The sequence below is a fragment of the Harmonia axyridis genome, chromosome 7 (assembly GCF_914767665.1).
Source record: "Harmonia axyridis chromosome 7, icHarAxyr1.1, whole genome shotgun sequence".
Lineage (NCBI taxonomy): Eukaryota > Metazoa > Arthropoda > Insecta > Coleoptera > Coccinellidae > Harmonia > Harmonia axyridis.
Genome location: NC_059507.1, coordinates 28,005,622 through 28,027,383, shown reverse-complemented (window position 1 = coordinate 28,027,383; position 21,762 = coordinate 28,005,622). Strand labels below are relative to the sequence as shown.

The window sequence follows — 21,762 nt, the reverse complement described above, 5'->3', positions numbered from 1 at the left end:
TGTTTAAGTAAAAGTAAAGTAGTAAAAGACATAACAGTCTCGAAGAACTTCGTGCATCAACAGAGGCAGTTTTCCAGGATTTACAAAACCTTTTATATTATTAAATGCACTCAGGCGTATTGAAAAGTTTTGTCAATTATGTATTAGAGGAAAATGGACAGTAATTTGAACAGTTTAAGCTGTAAGATATCATGCAATGTTTATGAATTTTTGTATTATTTATTTGTTGCTATTAGGTAGGTACCTACGTTTTGTTTTTCATGTTAGTGATGAGTGTATTATCTTTGTTTGCTTACTCTACTATTTATAAAAATCACAAATTAAAATTATCCAATTGAACCTTTTTTTCGTATGGGAAATCCATTGCTCATTAACAAAAAATCATCATTATTTGATGTTTTAGTGTTTTTTTAACATTTCTGACCATTCTATCTATATAGTATCATACATCATTTTGAAGGGAAAAAAATAACGAATTCAACGAAGTAATGATATATAGGTGTTCCATTAAAAAAAATATAGGTTTGTGTTGAATCTTCAAAACCATACCCCGAAAAAAAAATTGAGTACGCCACTCAATTCTACGCAGAATTCGGATTCAGACGTAGTTTTTACCTCAGCATTATTTCTAATAACTTCGGGGATAAAGGAGGGGTCCGAAAAGTATCAATTTCCAAAATCGCCCTGTATCTCTTGAACGGAAACAGTTATGCAAAATCTGATTAGACCAACTCGAGTTTCACGAAAAAGTAGGACAGGAACGTGAAAACCGCAAGGCTCTATCTTAAATAACAAGGGAGAAACCTGGCAGTCTCACCCAAAATGGGATGCACTGTACAATAAGGCCCAGTTTCACCAAACAGCACTTGATCCCAGATTGATTAAACTCCGCTTGTTACTAAAGCAGGCTTAACAGTGTTTTCTGTTTCACCATGCATCAACCCGTCCGAAGATGATCGCGATTAAATAGTCAGACCATTTGGCAACGTTGTGAACAAAGAGTTATAATAGTGTTCTGTATCGTATTAGCAGTGATGACCACCATTGGCGCTAGGTGTCAGGTGTCATTCATTCATAACTCATAACATTTCAAAACATTTGTCATCATGTAAACAAAAAACAAAGTTAATTTTTGTCAAAATGTCGAGTGATGTGCTTCGAAATATCGGAAACTTGCAGAAGTTAAAAAGAAATTATCCCATTTCACAAAACCACACATTCTGGAAAAAAAACTATATAAGTAATTTTATTAACTTATTTATTTTTATTAACAAGTTTAACTGCTTCTTAAATAATATTTCAATCAAACATATCAATAAATTATTCTTTGCAATAAATTTCATAAAACACAAAAACAAAGTTTACGTGTATTTTAAAAGGGAAATATTGAGCCTATACATATAGTCATATTTTGATAAAATTGACCCAAAAATTAGAAATTTCCGGAAAAATAATTACATAGACAAGAGTTCCATACTGATAAATAATTATTAATCTCAACTTGAAAGGTTGTAATCCTCCAAAAATGGCCGATTAGTGCTAAATCGCGATTGGTCGATTAAATGGCGCTTTGGAATGTGGTGAAACGCTACATTACATTAATCGTGATCTAAGGCCTCACTTAAGAGCCAAGTCAAGATTAAAGCATTTGGTGAAACTGGGCCTAAAGAACCTTCATTTCACTGAATATAGTTCGACAAAGGTTAGTTGTGATCATTTTATTGTTAATTTTATCATAGTGCATTTTTCATTTCATCATCAATGCCTCATCATTTATGTCATATTTTAAAGACATCCATGAAAATAACACAACGTTGTATCCCAAGTCGTTACAAGTAAGCTCTTACTAATTCATATTTCTTTAAATACATTCGAGTTTCTCTTGCGTCTGAGGAACAAGCTAAACTTATTTCTCCCTCGAAAAGGACTTCCAAACACATTTATAAAACGAAGCGTTCCTCATTTTACGACCGAGTCCTATTTGTATTTTCTCAACATTTATTTATGGCCCGAATGCTCGGACAAATCCCAGTTATTTGCATATGGCGGAAGTGTAGAGGGAGGTCGGAATAATACCCGGAATTTACATTTTTAAACACCACTTGTTGATCAGGTAGAGATCTAAGGGGGAGATATTCTTCATTACCTGCCTAGTATAAAATTTGATTTGTGAACATTCTTCGGGCTTTCAACCTGTTAACTTGTTGGTTTATCCAAATTATTATTCGTTTTCTTAGATCAGGGTGATATGAGGCGGAAGTAACGACAAGATGGGAGTTTTCCCACTATAAATAATTTTAAACTTGATTTCGCAAATTGGGAGTGTAGTTCGGGTTATAACCTATAATTTTTTAGCGCTCGTTTACCGGCCGGTCGTAAGCACGATAACTTTGAGTTTTCAGGATCTTAAATACCGATGATGAGTTCGTTGATGGCCATAATCCGATTTTGGGTTTCGTAAATATGTCTCTTTAAAATTGTCGTTTTCTTCTAACTTCAAAACTAATCGATTGAGATGATGGTTGTTGATGTGAAATAACAATCTCAAGCTTCGTGCAAAACTTCAAGCAGATCACATCTTCAGAGCTATAGAAAATTCTTGGAAAATATATTGGAAAAAAAGCCCAATATTTCAGGCATTCCACAATACGATCGGTATGAAATTTTGCATGTATATTCAGAATAACATTTTCAAAATTCGTCCAAAATTTTGTGTTGATAGTTTCATGAGATCCCCAGTGAGATCCACAGAACATTCAAATAGCAAACATGAAAGGACTTACGCGAAGTCAGGAGCTTTTGAGCGCTCATTTACTCATGAGCAAATTATACACCCTCATACGAGTAAGAAAATAATAAATTGTGAAAACCTTCACATAATAATAATCAATTTCAGTCTCTAATCATCGCTTCTATTGGTATACTCTCTATTTTTTCTTCCATAGGCGCAGTACTTTATATTTTAATGAATTGTTCAATAAATTAGGTTTCTCTAATTCTGTGGTTATTCCGTTCATTCTTCCACATCTTGTAGAACAAAATCGTGCGAGAATATATCAGAAACGTTCAGTTTTCATGGTTATATTTTATTATTATGTGTTGTTACTAGGAACTTTCCGCCACGGCTTTATCTGTCAATTTATCAATTTGCCTCAAAGAAATCAGTTCTGCCAACCAACATTTTTCAATGAAAAAATCACTAAATGATATTTATGGAAATATTTCATTGATTTCAATAAGAATGCAATGAAGTCGGCAATGAATTAGAGAAAATAATACTAATCAATTTTTTAGAGAAAATAATAAAAATAATTTTTTTCATTCGCAAATTGAAAATATTAGCTTTCCCCCATTCAGATTATTGCTTGAGGAAATTATGTGCAAACCCCATAAATAAAAATCGGTGATTTGTAAGAAGAAATATCTCTAATTTCATTTTGAACTGAACAACCTCGTGGTGGTGTTCCCTCTTGAGAAGTAATAAACTAAAGGTTACTAACAGTAAACTTCAGTTACTGCTTTGTTGACAAAAGTCCCCAGTTAACTCGAAATATCTCACATGTCTCAAAAAATAACTATAATTATCAAAATAGCATTACTAAAATAAAAAATCTGCCCTGGTTTTGTTCCGCATTTCTATCTTCATTCTTCATCATTAAAGAGCGCGTATCAACGAAGCAGCAATCAGCGTCAATTCAAATGAAAAAGAACCTAATACGTACGCGCAACAGTAATTAAGGCCCAACGCAAATAGAAGAATATAATTAAATTTATAGTATCGCGGTTGATAATACAGTTCTCTACCCCCCACAGTCTACGTATCGTCGGCGCCTGGCTTAACTGTAGTTGGGAGCATCAGAGTTCGCACAGAATTTCGCTTAGTTCTTCTACTTCCTGTTGCTTTCGCGCTAGGACGAAAGTAGTGGAGGGGGAACGGATCGATAACTAATCTTTGATTTTTGTTGCTCGGCTTGTTTGTCGCTGGAATTTGGAGGGTTGTTTTGTCGAGATGTGTAACTTTCTGTTGAAATTTAGGGGTGAATGTAGTGGCAGAACTCACAATTTAATACAAAAGCAACAAATTTTTCAAAACGATTTATCACTCCTTCCTTCGAATTGATAAAATTAACGTTGATTACATGAGGCGCCATCTGCCGATTATTCAACGACTTAAACCATGAACGAATTCCGAAATTATTAGGCATAGGGCTTTGTGTATAGAGAATATTGTGCATAGTTATTTATCCTAATTGTTTTTTCTTTTTTTTTTTTTCATTAGTATTTTTGGATTCTTCAAAACTCTTCTCTCAAAACGTTTTAAGGTTGTGAGGTTAAATTAAATTTAAGAAGAGAAGAAGTTTTGAAACGAATTTTGTAGCAATATCTCTCAAAATTAACTCGTAAATTTCAGAAATTCATACCAATATTATACCAATATAAATATTTTTACCGAAGTTTTTACACATTTCAGAATTTAGACTGTAAATGTTGTATTCTTGAATGCTAAAATGATTAATATGATCTGTCTTTGAGTTTTTCTCGGTTGTTCAACCGCATTGACCCCAAGCTATATAAATTTATTTATTTATTACAAACGGCAGAGCCAATTTTCCAAGATATACAGCATTATATAATTCTTAAGATATAATACAATCAACAAAAAAAATGTTTAACCCTAGAGAAAAAAAAACATCAAAGAGAAAAAAATGAAAAGAACAGTTAACCAATTCCAATAGTCTCAAAATATCTTTTGAGACTAAAAATAGATATCTGAAATGGATCAATTTCAGATGCATTTGCCCCCTTTATCGCTCTTTCAATAGGATTGTTCATGGCATAGTTAGTGGGGTTATATTCGACATAAAAGATATCTCTATATCTAAGAAATACACTTTTTGCATTCAGTTTTATCTTGGACAGTAAAAAAAAAGTAAATTGAATATAATCAAATTTTAGAAACTTGTAAACTTGCCGTCTAATTCTAATATCATGAAAATGAGAATTTTTGTTGTTACGATGATGTCGATGACATTGTATTCACCACTAGCCAATCCTTGTCACTATTGCTTCTAAGGTTTCTTCAGATAAGTTAACATTGAGACGGAATACCACAATAAAGCTGCTCAGTTCAAAACTAAATTAGAGATATTTCTTATTACAATTTACCGATTTCTAAAGGGTTTTCACATAATTCCCTTAAACAAGTATCTACATGGAAGAAAGTAAGTATTTTTAATTTGTGAATGAATAAACTTTTCGTTTTTCGCAAAAAAAATTATGATATATACAAAGCACTGATATATTTTCAAAATATTCGTGAAAAAAAACCTACCAAAAATTATCACAAAAGAGGTAAAACTATAATTTCGTGCAAGTCTACTTATTTGCTTCTAAAAAAGAAAGAAGATGAAATGAACGCACAGCTTCGTACACAGTACAAGGTTTGGTCATCGCAGGAGCGCCAAAAGGGAAATGAAACCAAAGTTTAACTGATACGCGAAAAACCACATGGTGGTAATCCCTCTTAAGTTAAGTACGAAGTCATTAAACAACCGAGACAAAACAAACATTCGTCGAATGACCCGCTGGATATTTAAATTTTTTAAGTTTCAAGTAATATATATTTTGTATTCATTAAATAATATTCAATATTGATATCGTAGAAATTGGACACAAAATTGATTTCTCAAAAACGTGAAAATACAAACAAGATCAGGCTATTGCTATATGATGATACTGAAATTTAATCGCAAATTCCTGGCATCTCAGACGTATGAATTTTTGATATTTTGTTCAATTATCATTAAGGATCCGAATAGCTATTTTTAACTTATTATTTTATGAGGAATTAATTAACGGAAATGTAAATCTTGCAGGGAGTTTTTTATACGAGTTTCTATATTATTAGGTAATATAATTATCAATTCACTTATATTGCTAAATACTATAATTTTCAACATCCAAATAGGTAACTTTTTTCAAACTTTGAATTGCATCAACCTCTATCGCCTAGAATACATGCTCGATATCTAAATCGCCATAATTGAACAATGAAATCGATTGTCCCAAGGTTTATATGCACCTTGATTCGAAAGTATCACAACCGATATTATCCAATCTCAAGTTCAATACAAGATATCGAGAATCAACTTTATCAGATAATGCACCCAAACTGTACCGTTTCGCAAACGATTAATTTGATTGAATCATTAAAGAGGTATTTTTCCTAACAAGTCACTTCATTAAGTGTAATGGTACATAATTACAGATAATATTGGAGAAGATTATCTTTCATAAACATCGGTTATATGCGCTTATGTTCATTCGATCAACTTTCAATAAATTACACAATTATTATAAACACGAATAGAGCTCTTCTCCAAGTTCGTAATCGATTTCCTATTTTTTCGACACAGATTCTGTTCGGTATTGAAAAGTGTTCAAGCATCGTTCTATTGTCGACTTTATATATTATACGATTAAATAGATAAACGAGTTCATCAACCTCGCCATTCATAATAAACAAGAACTATGAATCCAATCAGGAATAGTTGTTTTTAAAGATCGTGCTCATATCAGAAGTGAAAATTAAGATGGAGACGATCCACATATTATGCTAATCTGCGCTCAGATGATTAATATACACAACAATTTTTTATTACTTATGATTGATATGATTTAAAAAAGAGCATGGCACTGACAAATTCAGCAGCTTTTGAGCTGGAGATCACATGCATAACTGTTTATAGATATCTTCAAGGGTACAATTGGCGCATTAATGACGACCGCTCAAAAGCTCTCAACTTCACGTCAGTGCCTTTTACATTTTTTTTTGTATCTGTATTTCGATATAATGTAAATGCATATAAATCGAGATATAAATATTGTAAATACAATACAATTTCAAGGTCAGAGTAGGTATAGCTTGTGATAGAAATAGAATTTTTCGAGACATTTTATTTTCTGGATGTATATAAAGTAACAATGAGAGTGAACCCATTTAGAACAGAATTAAGGAATAAAAAATTATCTAAAAAATCTTGCAGACCAGATCATTTATTCGCAATTCAAATTGAAGAGAAAACACCGAGGAAAACACCTACAATCCAACATTTTTGTATTTGTATGAAATAAGATATTCATTCACATATTTAAAACCTGTTGCTTTGAGATTCAATCATTTAATTGTTGTGCAAAACGGTTCAACGCATTATTCACAGATTGACCAATATTTTCAATGATTTGAAGTATATTCCAAACTAGCTGCCGCCCTGGCTTCACATGTTCTGTCAGGCAACCCAAAATACATCCTTCGAAGTGTCAAATTATACTCCATGATTGTCCGCTGGGTTGGAGAAATAAGGAAAGCCTTTATTTTCCGTACGATTTTTCGAAAAGATGTATAAACCTTCTCATGAGAGAATTATTCAATTTGGTGCAGTCATTACATAATATCCATAGATCTTCTTTTATGTATAGATTTAAGAGAACTCTATACCGTTTAAGCGATCAGTTCAAAAGTTAGTACGCTTCATTTTACGCTATAGGCCATCGATTTATATAAGGTTTACACTATTTACAATTCTAAAGATTTCGTCATTGCGGAAAGTCCTTATTCATTAATTTTTTTTTTTTGAATGAAAAAAAAATTTTATACATGATATAACTTTCCGGACAAATATTTTTTTCTTCATGAGTTTTCACAAAAAACATCATACAAAAAGGCTGAAAAAACGGTTATTCTAAAATTAAAAATAAAGACATAAAATTTGTATTTGTAATTCTTGCATGTGGTAGAAAAGGACGGTAAATCAGAGGAACGTTTGAGATTGCTTCATTCATCCTGAAAAGTGGTAAAATCTCTAAAACGCTGAATAAAGGAGTAGTTAAAGTTGAACTTTGAGAGATCATGGGAACGCCGCGTGGTATAAACCCCTCTCAATAGTCAATGCTAAAGGCAATGTGATTACGTATGCGCCAGTATTGTCAATAGGCTCATTTGGTAGAGTGATCGATGTACTTTATAAGCGTATATTTGTTTTAAAAAAAATTGATATCCTATTTGTTTAACTGGATGTATCGTCAAACATATTGCCTGCGCTCTTAGAACATTGATAGGAGGAACAGAAATCGCTTTGTAACTGATGCATTTGTTTTAATGCCAAAATTCGTCACTCCTTGTCTGACGTGACACTATAGCAGTAGCGTAACATAATTTGATTAATTTTGAAATTATCAATTGATGCTCAAAAATAGTTTACAATTCGATTTATTCATAAAAATTTTTTCGTATTTCAAAAGGGTCAATGTTTTCCACAGTTTAATAATTTAGCTATTGTGAAGTTATAAAAAAAGGATTCAACAATCAAATCAGGATTCTCCACGCCTATGATTCGCACACACAATTGGCTAGCTGGATTGTGATTGGCGACACTAAACTTCCATCTCTCTTGTATTCGGGATCCAGCACAAATTTTTACTTTCTGTTCCTTCTATATTCTAAGCTAGAACTGAATATTGGTGATTGTCTTTGACTTCCTTGACTTGAAGTTTTCATGGAAATCTATGAGAGCATTTAAGAGTTATTTGGGTTAAAAGTTTTACAGAAAATGCATAAAACACGCTATACCTCATAACCAAATACTGATATAGACTATAAAAAATTGTCCTTCAATGGCACTCTTCACTCTTCGAAGAAGAGTAAAACAAAAAGTGTGTAAATATTTTTCAACAAATCGACATGAACTTTGTAACGTTACAATTGCCCATGAGACTCTAAGGACTAATTTCTAGGGGTGGTTTGGCTTATTTGGCAACAAAACTCCTACCCAGGTTTTTACAAATTTAATAAAATTAAAATATACAATGATCGATCCTTTTCACTCCAAACAAATAATAAAATAGAAACTTAACTTAAAACGATTTTAAATGATTTACTCTGCTACTAGGATGGAACCTCTTCTGTAAATTATCTTCAGCCTTCTGAACACCAATTCTTATCAGGAAGCTATAGTACTCCAATCCCCATTCAACGAAGTTGATGTGATAATGCCAGGTATTTCGCAGGTATTCTCTCAGATTCAGGAACTAAAGTGGTCTAACATACGTACTATTCCAAAGTCTGTATCTCAAGGAAGTAGTTCTTGATATCTATCAATCCCAAGAAAGGTTTTCTTTGTTCTAATCCCACGGGAGGTTTCTTCGTTCTAATCCCACGGGAGGTGCTTTGAGAAAATGAACAAAAATGATATCAGAATATGTTAACTGAATTTACAACTCCTTCTCGGATTTCTAACCAAGAAATTACAAAGAAATCATTACATTTATTATCAAATAAACCTGAGAAGAAGTTTTGCTGACATTATTTGACACAAAAAAAATTCTACCAAACCTGAAATACGTTTCGACAAGATGGATGACTCTAAAAAAACTACTGTTTCAAATTAAATTGATTCATTCTGGTGAGATTATTACTTGTTGAATACAAATATTCATGTCAACACTTACCGAGAATCCCGACACAATTCTCGCCGATAAATAAGATTCCGAGTCTCAAATTAAATTACTGACTGAAATCTAAATCTAAGGTACGTATTCTTGCTGAAGTCTCAATAATCATTGAAAATCTTTCAGAAGATTCTCTCCAGAAACGCGCATCTGCGTTCCGACCGATAGTACACGATATGATACGATTAATTGACAAATTACCGCGTCTTCAAAAATTCCAGTAGCGTAACATGGAATGAAGCGTGCAAAATCATTGCAACTTCTAAAGCACTGTATTGAGTCAATAATTCCCGGACAAGAACATCAATTTTGACGCCAAAAAGATCACCATCCGGTATGGTCAATTGTTCCCATAAATATTCCAATTAAACGGGCATCAACTACCTATAGCGCACTCGAAAAAGTGGTATATCGAAAAAAGGCGGGTTGTATAAATCTCTTTTATTGTTCATTTCCTACATAAACAACACCTCAAGATACACGTAATAAATAATCTCGCTCAACGAGAAGAATACCAATTAGTTTAAGGACAAAAAGAACGAGTGAAAGAGAGGTATAGAGAGAGAGAGAGAGTGCGCGATTGTAATCGGTGTAATTACCATCGTCGTTATGCCCGCTTCTTCTTCTTTATGCAATTAACGGATCTTTCTGTTGCAGCACAAACATGTGATATCCCAAGCCACCCGCGACGAGTACACTTGCTTCTGGTCGGGCTGCAAGGTGCACGGTCGCACCTCCTGCTCTCGATCGTGGCTGGAGCGGCATGTACTGGCTCATGCAGGGACCAAACTGTTCAGGTGCATCGTGGACGGTTGCAGGCAGAGGTTCAACTCTCAGGTTTGTATTAATTTACTTAAAAAAACACACATAGGTAGTATTTGAATGATTTCTAGTATATCAAAGAGTTTTCATTTTGAAATTAAAAGAAAAACTAGGAGAAATCAATGGGTGTTCATTTTATTTTGGTGAGTCGTTCTCGAGCCAAATTCATAGGTGCCCCCTCCCTGGAGAGTGCGGTGTTTCGTTCAGGGATCGTTGATGGACTCATCAGTTGGGCAATCCAGCGATCCCTGCCCAAGACACCTTCCCTCTCCATCGTGATCTCCAACAGACTTCTATTGAGATAGAGCAATACAAAAAATGATCAACTTCAAACAACAAAGCATGTATGGATGTAATCTCAGTATTAGCAGAGGAAATGTAAACTGGGCATCATACATTTCAACAATGGAACAGATAAAAACCTCAGGAAAAACTCTGTCTCCCCGTACAAGTGCAGTGACTGGTTTTATAATTGGTTACAGAATAAGCTGACATATTTATATTGAAGGCCTTCCTCTTCGTCCAAAGAAAATCTTCTCCATCCTTTCTCTTCATCAACGGTTGACGACTTTATAATTAAATCTGAAAACAAAAAAAAAGAAGCAGAAAGGAGTAATAAATGTTAGTTTCATTATACTGATTTGAAATTAGCCCACATAGTGGGCATTTCAATAGAATGCCATTTGAAGAGCCTACTGTTGCAACCACACTACAATCCCAAAAACTGCACCAGTGGCGCGTTGAGGATGGAGAGGAGGGTTTCACGGCTTGGCTTGATATTCAAGCTACTTGGCTCAAGCTCAAGTAGCATGAGCTCAACATAAAACCAACTCAAGTTCAAGTCAAGTAGTTGTTTTTCAATGTCAAGTCAAGTACTTAATAAATGAATACTTGAAACTACTACTTAAGTACTTGACTTGAACTTGAGTTCAAGCTATTTGAGCTGCGACAAATAGCTTGAATATTAAGCCAAGCCATAAATCCCTAATGGAGAGGATTTTTAACAATCGTTCTTGGATGAAATGAGCCTTATCACTGAAGATATTTTCTATGAAGATCCGGATCATTTTGATGGTCTTTTAAAACCCAATCAGCGAAGATATGATGTTTGTGGCGATCGACCGGCTTGGGACTTCTTGTGTTAATGAGCTCCAAAAGGCTTAAGACCCAACCCTTCAAGCAAAATACGATGCAATATCGTTTGTGGCATGGCTTATTCCTGAGTAACGCACACGAATTTAATTCTTTACATCAATAACTTGTCCCAACATCTCAAGTTTTTTCACCAGTTTCTCTATTGTCGGTCGGGAAGGTGACTACAACTTTCATCATTTTTTTTTGTCAAATGTCAAAAGATGACAGTTTCAAAAGTGAAAGCTACTCATCGTTAATTGCATACACCTTCCTCTTCACAATGAAATAATCATCCTTTGATTTATCATTATACTTCTTTTCTTTCTTTATAAATAAAATCCAGGTTCGTCGATTTCTCGTCGATCTTGAGATTCAGGTTATGATCAATGAATTCTTTTCGGACGGTAATTAGATGAAAATTTGTGTAGACGAAGTTTATTTTCAACAAGGCGGCGCTACATGCCACACAAGCAATGAAACAATTGCAATTTTGCAAGAAAAGTTTCCTGTGCGTGTTATTTCTGGGCACCGAGATCTTTTGATTTAATCCTTTTAGCTTTTTGTCTTTGGGTCATGTGAAAGATAAGATCTATGTCAATGCTCTACAATCGGTCATTGCTCTACATGCTCTATAGATGGCCATTTCAGATAATCTTTATTCACTCATTATGTTTCAAGATTGTATTATATGTTTGTGTTCATTTTCTCTAAAAATAACTTATTATTTTGTACTTCATTATATATGACTTGTTCCATACATTCCATCAATAAAGAATTATTATTATTATTATTATAATCGATTCAAGACCTTAAGAGGGATTACCACCACTGACCACTTCGACTTTCGCTTATCAGCGAACATTTTGGTACATTTGGTACCCATTCATTTCATCTTCTTTCTCTTTTCTCGAAGCTTATGAGTAGAGGGCAGCACTGTACGACGGTCGATTATTTTTTTCACAAAATTATAGTTTTACCTCTTTTGTAATGATTTTTGGCATTGATTTATCTTCAAATTAACTTTTTTCGATATCAAAATGAAACTTCTTATTGGAAAACTCTTCAATGACCCGCTCAATGTTGCGTTGACTTAATTTTCTTCATTTTACAACTATAAACTCATCAAAACCGTTGTGCAGATTTGGTAAATTACCAGCGCATCAGTATTTTCAATCTGCTCTGAAAATTTCAAGTATTCTAGGTTTAAAGTAACTGTTCTTACATGTATCGTTATGAATGTATATTATATTGAATGAAATATATTTATTTGAGTGATTCCCGATTAAAAATGCAAATTTGAATATTTGGAATCCGATATTTTTCCCAATTGTCGAATTTATAATAAGCAGAATATTAATTATTTTCTGTATCTACCTGCTGAAATCCAAGGTTTGAAAACTTTTGCTCTCCTAGTGTCATTGGTTGTTTCACGTCGTTTGGCGCGCTTTAAGTTTGTTTTCTGAATTTCTGATATATTAAGGTATTTATTTCAATATATTGAGTTGATATGAAATGTTGGTTCACTATGGGACACAGGCGCGGATCCAGGGGGGGGGGAACGTTTCCCCCCCAAATGGCCCGGGCACCTCTTAAATTTTGCCGGCCCTCCTAGAATTTGACATACTAAGGCTCAAATAATTACAAGATCAGCATTAATTTCACCTCCAATACATTTTATAAAAACCGATATTAATGAACGGCAAAAAAATGGCGGAAGTGTCTGGGGTCCACATTTTCAGTATTTTGAGTATCTAAAAGTTCCCCCCCAAAAGTGGGTCCTGGATCCACGCCTGATGAGACATAAGAAGTGTGTTCTTTGTGGAGAAACTCATGAATTGAGTGGAATATCCTATCATGATATATTTTCATTTCCGCGCGCTTCATGTCAAATTTGATAGTTCATGTTGGGGACAAAATTTGCTTACTCAAAACGAGATATGCTCCCTTCATCTATGTTTATTACTCTTAGGAACACACCAAATCTTCATCTGAATCCTGAAATACGTAGATTTACACACATTAGTACGAAATGATAGCTTCTCGTGCCACAATACGTATCAAGTATCGGAATAGAAGCGGCTGATGCGGTTGCCCAGATTTTTGCATATTTGACGGAGCGTGCGTGCGCTAATCATTCAGATCGGCAAAAATAGATAATGGGGTTTTTCAACTCGGCTCTCGTGTCGCTATTCCTCTTTCGCGTAGCATAACAAACAAAAACAATTTGTGCGAGTTTTTGTTTTGTTTTTTTTTTTCCGACAGTCTCGCGTGCAGCCAGCCTGCCAATCTCGCTGAATTATTGAGAACGAATTCTGGCTGCTGGCGCGTTCCATTCGAAAAAGTTAATTCGTTGTCTGCGGGGTGGGTGCAGACAGTTTATGGGGAAAGTTCAATGAGTTTTTCGAGTTATCGATTTGTTGCGATTACCATTTAAATTATGAATGCATTTGCGAAGTTCCCCGTCACTTTACTACTACTTTCGTGCTTCCATTCGATAGTTGATTTCGAATGTGTTGTTTTCATATCCCAGAATATTTCGAAGAAAATCTTAATTTTTTTTAAGCGCCCTTACCCTGAATAGATCGCTCTATCGTTTCGTCGCATTTCTCGAATTTTGAGCCAGGAATGGTCTTAGTGAGGTTCGATTCACTCCTCAAATAGGCCCGTCCGTAAGCACGACAACTCTCAAATTTTATTTTGCTGAAAATTTTTTGGCAGTTCTAACAACCAATAAAATTTTGTCATTTCGTGTCATATGAAACAATTTCACCCAATCATAGAGTAATAAACATTGATAGAGGGAGTATATGCAATTTTTACTGTCCCCAACATGGTTAGATTACGTTGTCGGATTGTGATATATTTTCAAATCCACAATTTTACTATATCATTATGAATGTATATTAAATTGAATGAAATATATTTATTTGAGTGATTCTCAATTACCTAAATTTGCTTATTTGAATATTTGGAATAAGATATTTTTCCTAATTGTTGAAATTATATTATGCAGAATATTTATTATTTTCTGTTTCTAACTGCTGAAATCCAAGGTTTGGCAACTATTGCTCTCCTAGTGTCATCCGTTGTTACACGTCGTTTGGCGCGCTTGAAGTTTGTTTTCTGAATTTCTGAAATTTTAGGTTTCATCTCAATATATTTTGAATTAATATGAAACGTTGATTCACTATTGGGCATAAGAAGTGCATTATTGGTGAAGAAACTCGCGAAATGAGTGAAATGTCGTATCACTTTACTTTCCGCACGCTTCATGTAAAGTTTGATAGTTCATGTTGGGAATAAAATTTGCTTACTTAAAATAACATATGCTCCCTCTATCTATATTTATTACTCTGAGCACCCAATCATGTAAATATTACACTGATTATTTTTTCTCATGTCAAAATCTGACATTTTGGTGATTTCAACTAATGGCAATACATTATTCTAGCCAATCATCCGGGATTATACTGATAATACTAATTCCTCATCGACAATACCTTGTTTATATTGAAGCGTCAAAATTTCACTTTGAATTTTTCAATATTGACAGCTTAAAGTACTTCGAGGTTTATTGAAAAATAGACACAAACCGATTCAGTGCCATCACCCAAGTGCATATTGAATATTTAAATTGTTGAAAAAAATAATTTTCTCAAATACAAATCGTTTTTCGAATTTTATCGAATAATTTTTTATTTTCTTCACTCAAACATGTTTATTTGAGACAAAAACATTCAAACATACCGAATTTATATAAAATCACTCGTTCAAATGGACTAGTCATTTCATTTTATCAAGTTTTCGTGGAAATGAAAAATTTATCGATAATATTTGAAGCACTCGTGGTATTACCTTTGATAATTTTTAAAGTAGGTACCCATTCGATTAAAATGAAATTTTGCAGATGTTTAGATGTTGATCAAACAATTTCAATTATTAGAATTACACAAAATTCAAGGGGAATAATGGAGAAGAAACAACCAATATTGTCATAATAGCAACCGTTGGGTTGATATTTTGCGTGTATACAATGAAAGCGGACATAAGAAACCAGATTTTTTGTGCGGTTGTGGCTGTTTTTTATTGATTTGCATACTCCCATTAAAATTATGTTTAATCAACTTGTATCAGTAAAATACAAAATATGCATGTAAACGCTATTTTTGAAGAAATAGAATAGTTATCTATGAATTCTTTTGAAACACTAAATTGAACATGAATACTTACTGGGGTATTATAATAATCTCAATAACAAATTATATAGATCAAAGTTAGCAAGTAGATATACATACATCACTATGCATAAGAAAATCTAGTGGGGTTTCGAGGTTTTTTCGTCACTTAAATCGTCATTCAGAATAAGTAAAAAAGTTCTTCTTCTTTCGGAAACGTACAAGTGCTTTGAATGTGTATAGATCATCGCTACACTTCCAACACATATTTTTTAATTGAGAAATTTTGTTTCGTTAAAAATTGTTTTAAATCATGTAATACGGGTAACACCCCTTTAGAAGACGATAAATAAATAAATAAAAATCATAGGTAGCTTTTTAATTCGTAAAACATGTCCACAAAATGCCCTTCCTTCAACTCAATTTTAAGGTAAAATTTAAAATTGCCTTTTTCTCGCATTCTTGGAAGTGTGTTACTTTTCATGGAAAGGACCAAGAGCTTTTACTTACATAAAAGACCCTCTAAAAACTTTCGCATTATTTGAAAACACCCTGTAATCCCTATAATGTGTAAATTTTCGACCCTTCAGTTCTCAAGAAGCTCTTCTTCTGATTGCCGTTCAATCCTAACTGCCCTTTCATTCGTATTTCGTCTATTTACTTGCTAGCAGAATATCGACAAAAAGAGGAAAACACACAATTCTGTGGAATTTACATGTATACTATACACTAGTAATTTCAATGTAGCCTCTTCGTCAGTCTGTAGTAATTATATTAGAAGAAGAAGACATTCCTGGACTATTTATGTTCTCCTATCTCAAGAAATGAAGCATAAACTGCGTAAGGTATCGGATATTTTCGTCGGACTTTAAAAAAATACAATTTCTCTTTCTTTTATCAACATTCCTAATCAATTTCAAATATTTATAATAGTCAAATCACATTAGTGTTATTCTGAAATCATTCCTTGGTACTTTATGAAATGATAAAATGCATTAAATAGAAATGTATATGTTGAATATAATTAAGGTACATGAAGAAACATGTCCCAATTATTGAATAGCTAACTGATTTTTTAATTAAAAATTTTTTATATCATTTTCAGTTGACATTGCAAAGGCACGTGAATGGTCATTTCAACGCAGATGGCAAGCCAACTGACCCTACCAAAAAAACACCTGAGAATTCAAGTACAAAACTGTTCAAGAGAAATGGAAAGAAAATTCGTTTTCGGAGACAGCCTTGGTCAGGTATGTAACTGAAATTTTCAAAAATATTTTTTCAATAACTTTATATTGGACCCAATGGAATAATAAACCAAAAATATATCTTTTTTTTTTCCTTTTGCAGCAAGGATGTTTGATTTCATTGATTGTGGTATAATGGAAGGAGTGCAACACAAGTTGATGTCTATAACACAGAAAAGGACAGGTGGAGACATTAGCACACCGGGAGATGAAATTAGGTTACAAAGTGAGGTGTTGGCGAAAAGAATAGGAAATGATGGTACTGCCAACTTTCTGATTCGATGGCACCCTCAAAATATGTAAGTAATATAACAATGACCTAGATAAAAATTATGACCAACAGATATCGCCAGAATTTTAATTCAGGTTTTTATGGTACCATTAGAGAATCTATAGATTTTATATGAAGAATAAGCACAGAATTATTATTTCATATTCTTAAAATAGTAACTAATTTAATTTATTTAAGAGGAAAATGTATACTTTCTTGATTTTCCTGAGCTATTAATTGCTGTTATAGCTTCATTAAAATAATTTTTTTCAGAGTTTCAGACGAGTGGGTTACGGAGAAAGACTTCAAAACCATGAGAACAGTGCCGATTCCTTCTCTAGATGCCTCTGCCAAAGATGCTTTAATACCAATCTTAGGCCTGGGTCCTGACCGCATCAGGAAACATCGCAGAAAACCTTTGAAATGGCAAACGTGATAATAATTTAATTTTCCTCTATATTAGGTCCTATGAAATCTTAGTTTTTAATTTATATCAAATTTTAATGAGCGTGGTAAGTTTTACATAGATCATCCGTTTTTATATGACTTATAGAATATTTTGCAGCGTTTTTTTTTTGCTGCATAATTCTACAATCATTCATTAAACAAAAATGCGGTGGTCATGCTGACAAATGGTCTTATCAAGCATGACAATTTTAAACTAGTTTTAAAAATCAAGATCTCTAAAGAAAGGTTCAATTGTATATTAGCAAAAAGAGTTGTAATAAATCGTGATGTCTTTCAGTGTGTATAATAGGATGTTTATAGTGTGTATAAGTCTAGGTCATCAGATAAGTATAGTTTAAAATGTAAGGCACTCCATTTTCAACATTTTCAAAAAAAGTTCTGGAGTATTTAATTAAATAGAATAGAATAGTATTTATATGTGGGAGCCACACAATATTGTTATGAAAAGAATGAAGTATAATATTTTCTTGTTTATGTTGAAAATGGAACTCAAAGTATAGAGCTCGGAAGGGATTTGGTCCGGAAGCAGCCAGCTTATATCACTGCCATTATTCTGGTTATGTAGTTCAGAAACCTTCCTAACCTATAAGAGTGAATTATTTGTAGCGTTCAATGAATTTGTTGTATATATTTTGTGTGTTTTGATAATATACAGCAAACGTAATTTTTTTGAATAACTAATGGATACAACACCATTGCATAATATAATTCGTTATATGATTATGGTTAATTTAATTTTTATAAATATTTATTTCCATTTCTTTCATTGTTTTTAATTTATTGACTAATCATCTTTCAGATTTTCGTGCTCTCAATAACATATCATGAATAAAATAAATAAATAGCAAAGAAAATGAAAGTTTAGATAATATAACTTGATTTCCTTGAAGAAAATTTCTATTTAAAATTAAAAAATCATTAATTAGAAATTTATCCTTTACCCACTTATTTTTCCAACCACTGGTTTTCAAAACTAAATTTTTTTTTTGTCCATTTATTCAAATAATGTACATATATAAAAAATTTGACTCAACTACATAAGTGCTTTTCATTATATAGGGAAAGCAGACAAAATTGTAAAATTGAGATGAAAATAATATCAATAACAAACAACATAAATATTTCTGAAATAAATATACGATTGCTTTCAATTAAATATTCATAGAACAAGAACTGATACACCCATTGATTTAAGTTTGAATTATGTGGCAGGAAACTAAAAATGAATCAAATTAGTTACCATTTATGAAACAAATGAATTATCGAAAATAAAATTACGAAGACAATTAATGAATCGAATAAATAAAACAACTTTCTATTGGTAAACATAACTGACAATTGACACTACAAAACGCTAAAGGGCCCCACTCACACAGAGGAAAGAATGCAGGTTTGATTGTACACTCTTTCGTTAAATTGAACTTCTGTTATTCCCCATACACCCAATGGACGTCATAGTAAGATGACATAAAAAATTTAATGTTGATGACAATAGGCACTTCTCCAATAAAATACCTGAGCATGCACCGACTTGGTGACTCTCTCCTGCGAAGTAATAAATTACACATGCAAAAATTCATCATCAAATTTAAATTATTCTGTAACATTTTTACTACAAAGTTTTGAACACAAATATATAAAGCATGGTATTTCATTTCAAATCTGAAGAATTTCTAAAAAAATTTTAAAATATTATCTTACCTGAATTTTCCATTTGCTCCACTCTAGTCTAGATTTTCATTTCTCGTCTAGTTTAATTTAGTTAGATTTAACAATATAAGTAATGGAATTTCCATTCTTATGGTATGGTGTTGTACTCATTGACTTGTTTATAAGTATTTCGATTTTAATTAATTTATAATAAGTTCTAGATAGGCAATTTTACATTCCTTTTATAATTCAAGTCTTGGAATAATTGGACATAATTATTCTTATTAACTTCATTTATATATTACTTTTTTGAAACTTCTATTTTTACTTTCATGATGGAATCAAAAATTCACTGCCAGTGTAAACTGCCGAACATATTTAATACATGAAAGGTTTGCCATGACATCTTTTGATAGAATTTTGAGAATATTCAGTTGATCGCTTAAGTGCCATGAAAATTTCCGTTTTTTATGAAAATAGGTTTCTGGAGTTTACCAGAGTGTGTTCTCTAATTTCGACTGATCTTTGTGAATATTCAGATGAACTTGATCTCAAAAATTTTTGTTAATAAGATGCTACATACACTGGGATTGAGATTTTTTCAACTCTTCATTCTTCTCAATTTCTCATTTCATAATTTTGGAAAATTGTATAGGTTTTTGAAAATTATAGATAGTAAAACTGTCTTCAAAATTGTGGGATTAAAATATCCTAAGATCTATTTAGAGTCGGAACAAATTTCTTGAGTTTGATGTAAATTTGAGAAATGTATATACAGTATTTTTCATAATAATTGTTGGGAGCATAGCTATTAAATTTTTTTAATAGTTTCATATTAGTCGTCAGCTTTTGTAAAATACAGAGGTACTTGAAAGGCAATATGTTAGGCAAAATTCTATGTCTATTGTATGTAAAATATAAAAATAAAATCATTGAATTTACTTAGTAGAAAATAACAGAACGGCATTGTATATTATGCTCTTAATACTATCAGATTATTACACAAAGATCCAGAGCACAAATATTTTTATCATTCAATTTTTCTATTGATTGTATAAATGTAATACCAAAGTCCTACTCAGAATGTCAAATTTTAGTCTCAAGATTTTTATGACAATTTATGTAGAAGAATCTAAAGTGCCTTAAAATTTGACCTTTTGTATAGACCAAGGACTCGAAAACATGTTTAGGTACTGTCCTCACTGAAGGGTTATATGTCAAAATATCATTTTATATGTTTTTATTGTCAATATGCTTCCCATTTCAAAAGTTAGAGGTAAAGTAACTATTTGTAGTGATTCAATAAAATACATTGTGGTTCACTTTTCAGTACCAGAGATAAACTAGAAACTTTTGAATGTTCAGTTTTCTCATCCTCACACAAATCTTATCAATTCCAATTAATGTGGTGTAATAGTTCACATGAAGCAAAGGAATTGCTACAGTATTTATCTCAAAATTCTTGTTGAGTTCTGAAATTTGAAAAAGATGTCTAATTGGATAAAAAACATATATTGTTGATATATTTTGGTTCTGCAATATCCTCAAGGAATATTTCCTAGACAAAGCAATAATTAAAAATTCAATCTACCTCTATTGAAATAAAACAACTCAAGTTGCCTTGCTCAAAGCACAATTTAACAAGTACAACTTCAAAGTAGGATGGGATATTGCAGAAATAATTTTTGAACTTGAATTTGAGGAAGCTGAATATGTTTGTTCATAATAGATATTAGTAGGTTAATTTTGAGAAGGATTAAAAAAGTTAACGAAATGGAGCCTGCTCGGTATTTGGCAGAAACTTAATATGAACTGAAAAATTGTCTTAGTAGCAATGTAGCATCCAACATTACCAAAATAATTCAATTTCAAATTGAAACTGGCTGTACTTAAGTTAAATTTACACTATCAAATGTGTTCTAACATTTCATTTACTCGTAAATTTCATCATTCTGCTCATAATTTTTTTTCTAATTAATAGACTGAGAATTGTATTTACAATTAATTTATTTGTGAATTGACTGATTTATTGAGTTTATCAATTATGAAATGTAATGCTTTGACAAGAATATATTTGTGTATACATTTAAAACAAAGAAACTGGTTGTAGAAATGACATGTCTGAAATGAGGCTTAAAATTCAGAATATTTTGGAATTTGTCCATCAATATTAGTGACCTAATCATAGCCTTCATTTTAGGGTATTTTATACATTCAGATTGTAAATAAACAAAGTTCAGCATAATCAAACAAATTGAAATTGTCATTTTTTCAATTGGTGCATCTTTGTAAATATTTAAACAAACCTTACAGTTGCTGTAATATACTTATTAGTTATTTTAGTTTGTATCACAATATAATGAATATATCTGTATTCCAGACAGAAATAAAGAGAAAAATAGTAAATTTTACAATTTTTCTTTTATAATTCTGAATTTATTTGTTCAGAAATCTGTGAAACGCCCTAATGTATGGTGACATATGTTAG

The 21,762-nt window shown here is 32.2% G+C and overlaps 1 protein-coding gene across 2 annotated transcripts in view; it reads left to right on the top strand.

Annotated features, from left to right (window-relative positions):
* LOC123684741 overlaps nt 1-21,680 on the top strand; it is a 170,289-nt gene extending 148,609 nt beyond the window's left edge. For both annotated transcript variants that reach the window (XM_045624142.1, XM_045624143.1), the window contains exons 3-6: nt 10,165-10,344; nt 16,744-16,888; nt 16,989-17,184; nt 17,430-21,680. In XM_045624142.1, the coding sequence (XP_045480098.1) occupies nt 10,165-10,344; nt 16,744-16,888; nt 16,989-17,184; nt 17,430-17,592 (684 nt within the window). In that variant the 3' untranslated portion in view covers nt 17,593-21,680. The remainder of the gene's footprint in view (nt 1-10,164; nt 10,345-16,743; nt 16,889-16,988; nt 17,185-17,429) is intronic.
* The last annotated feature ends 82 nt before the right edge of the window (nt 21,681-21,762 follow it).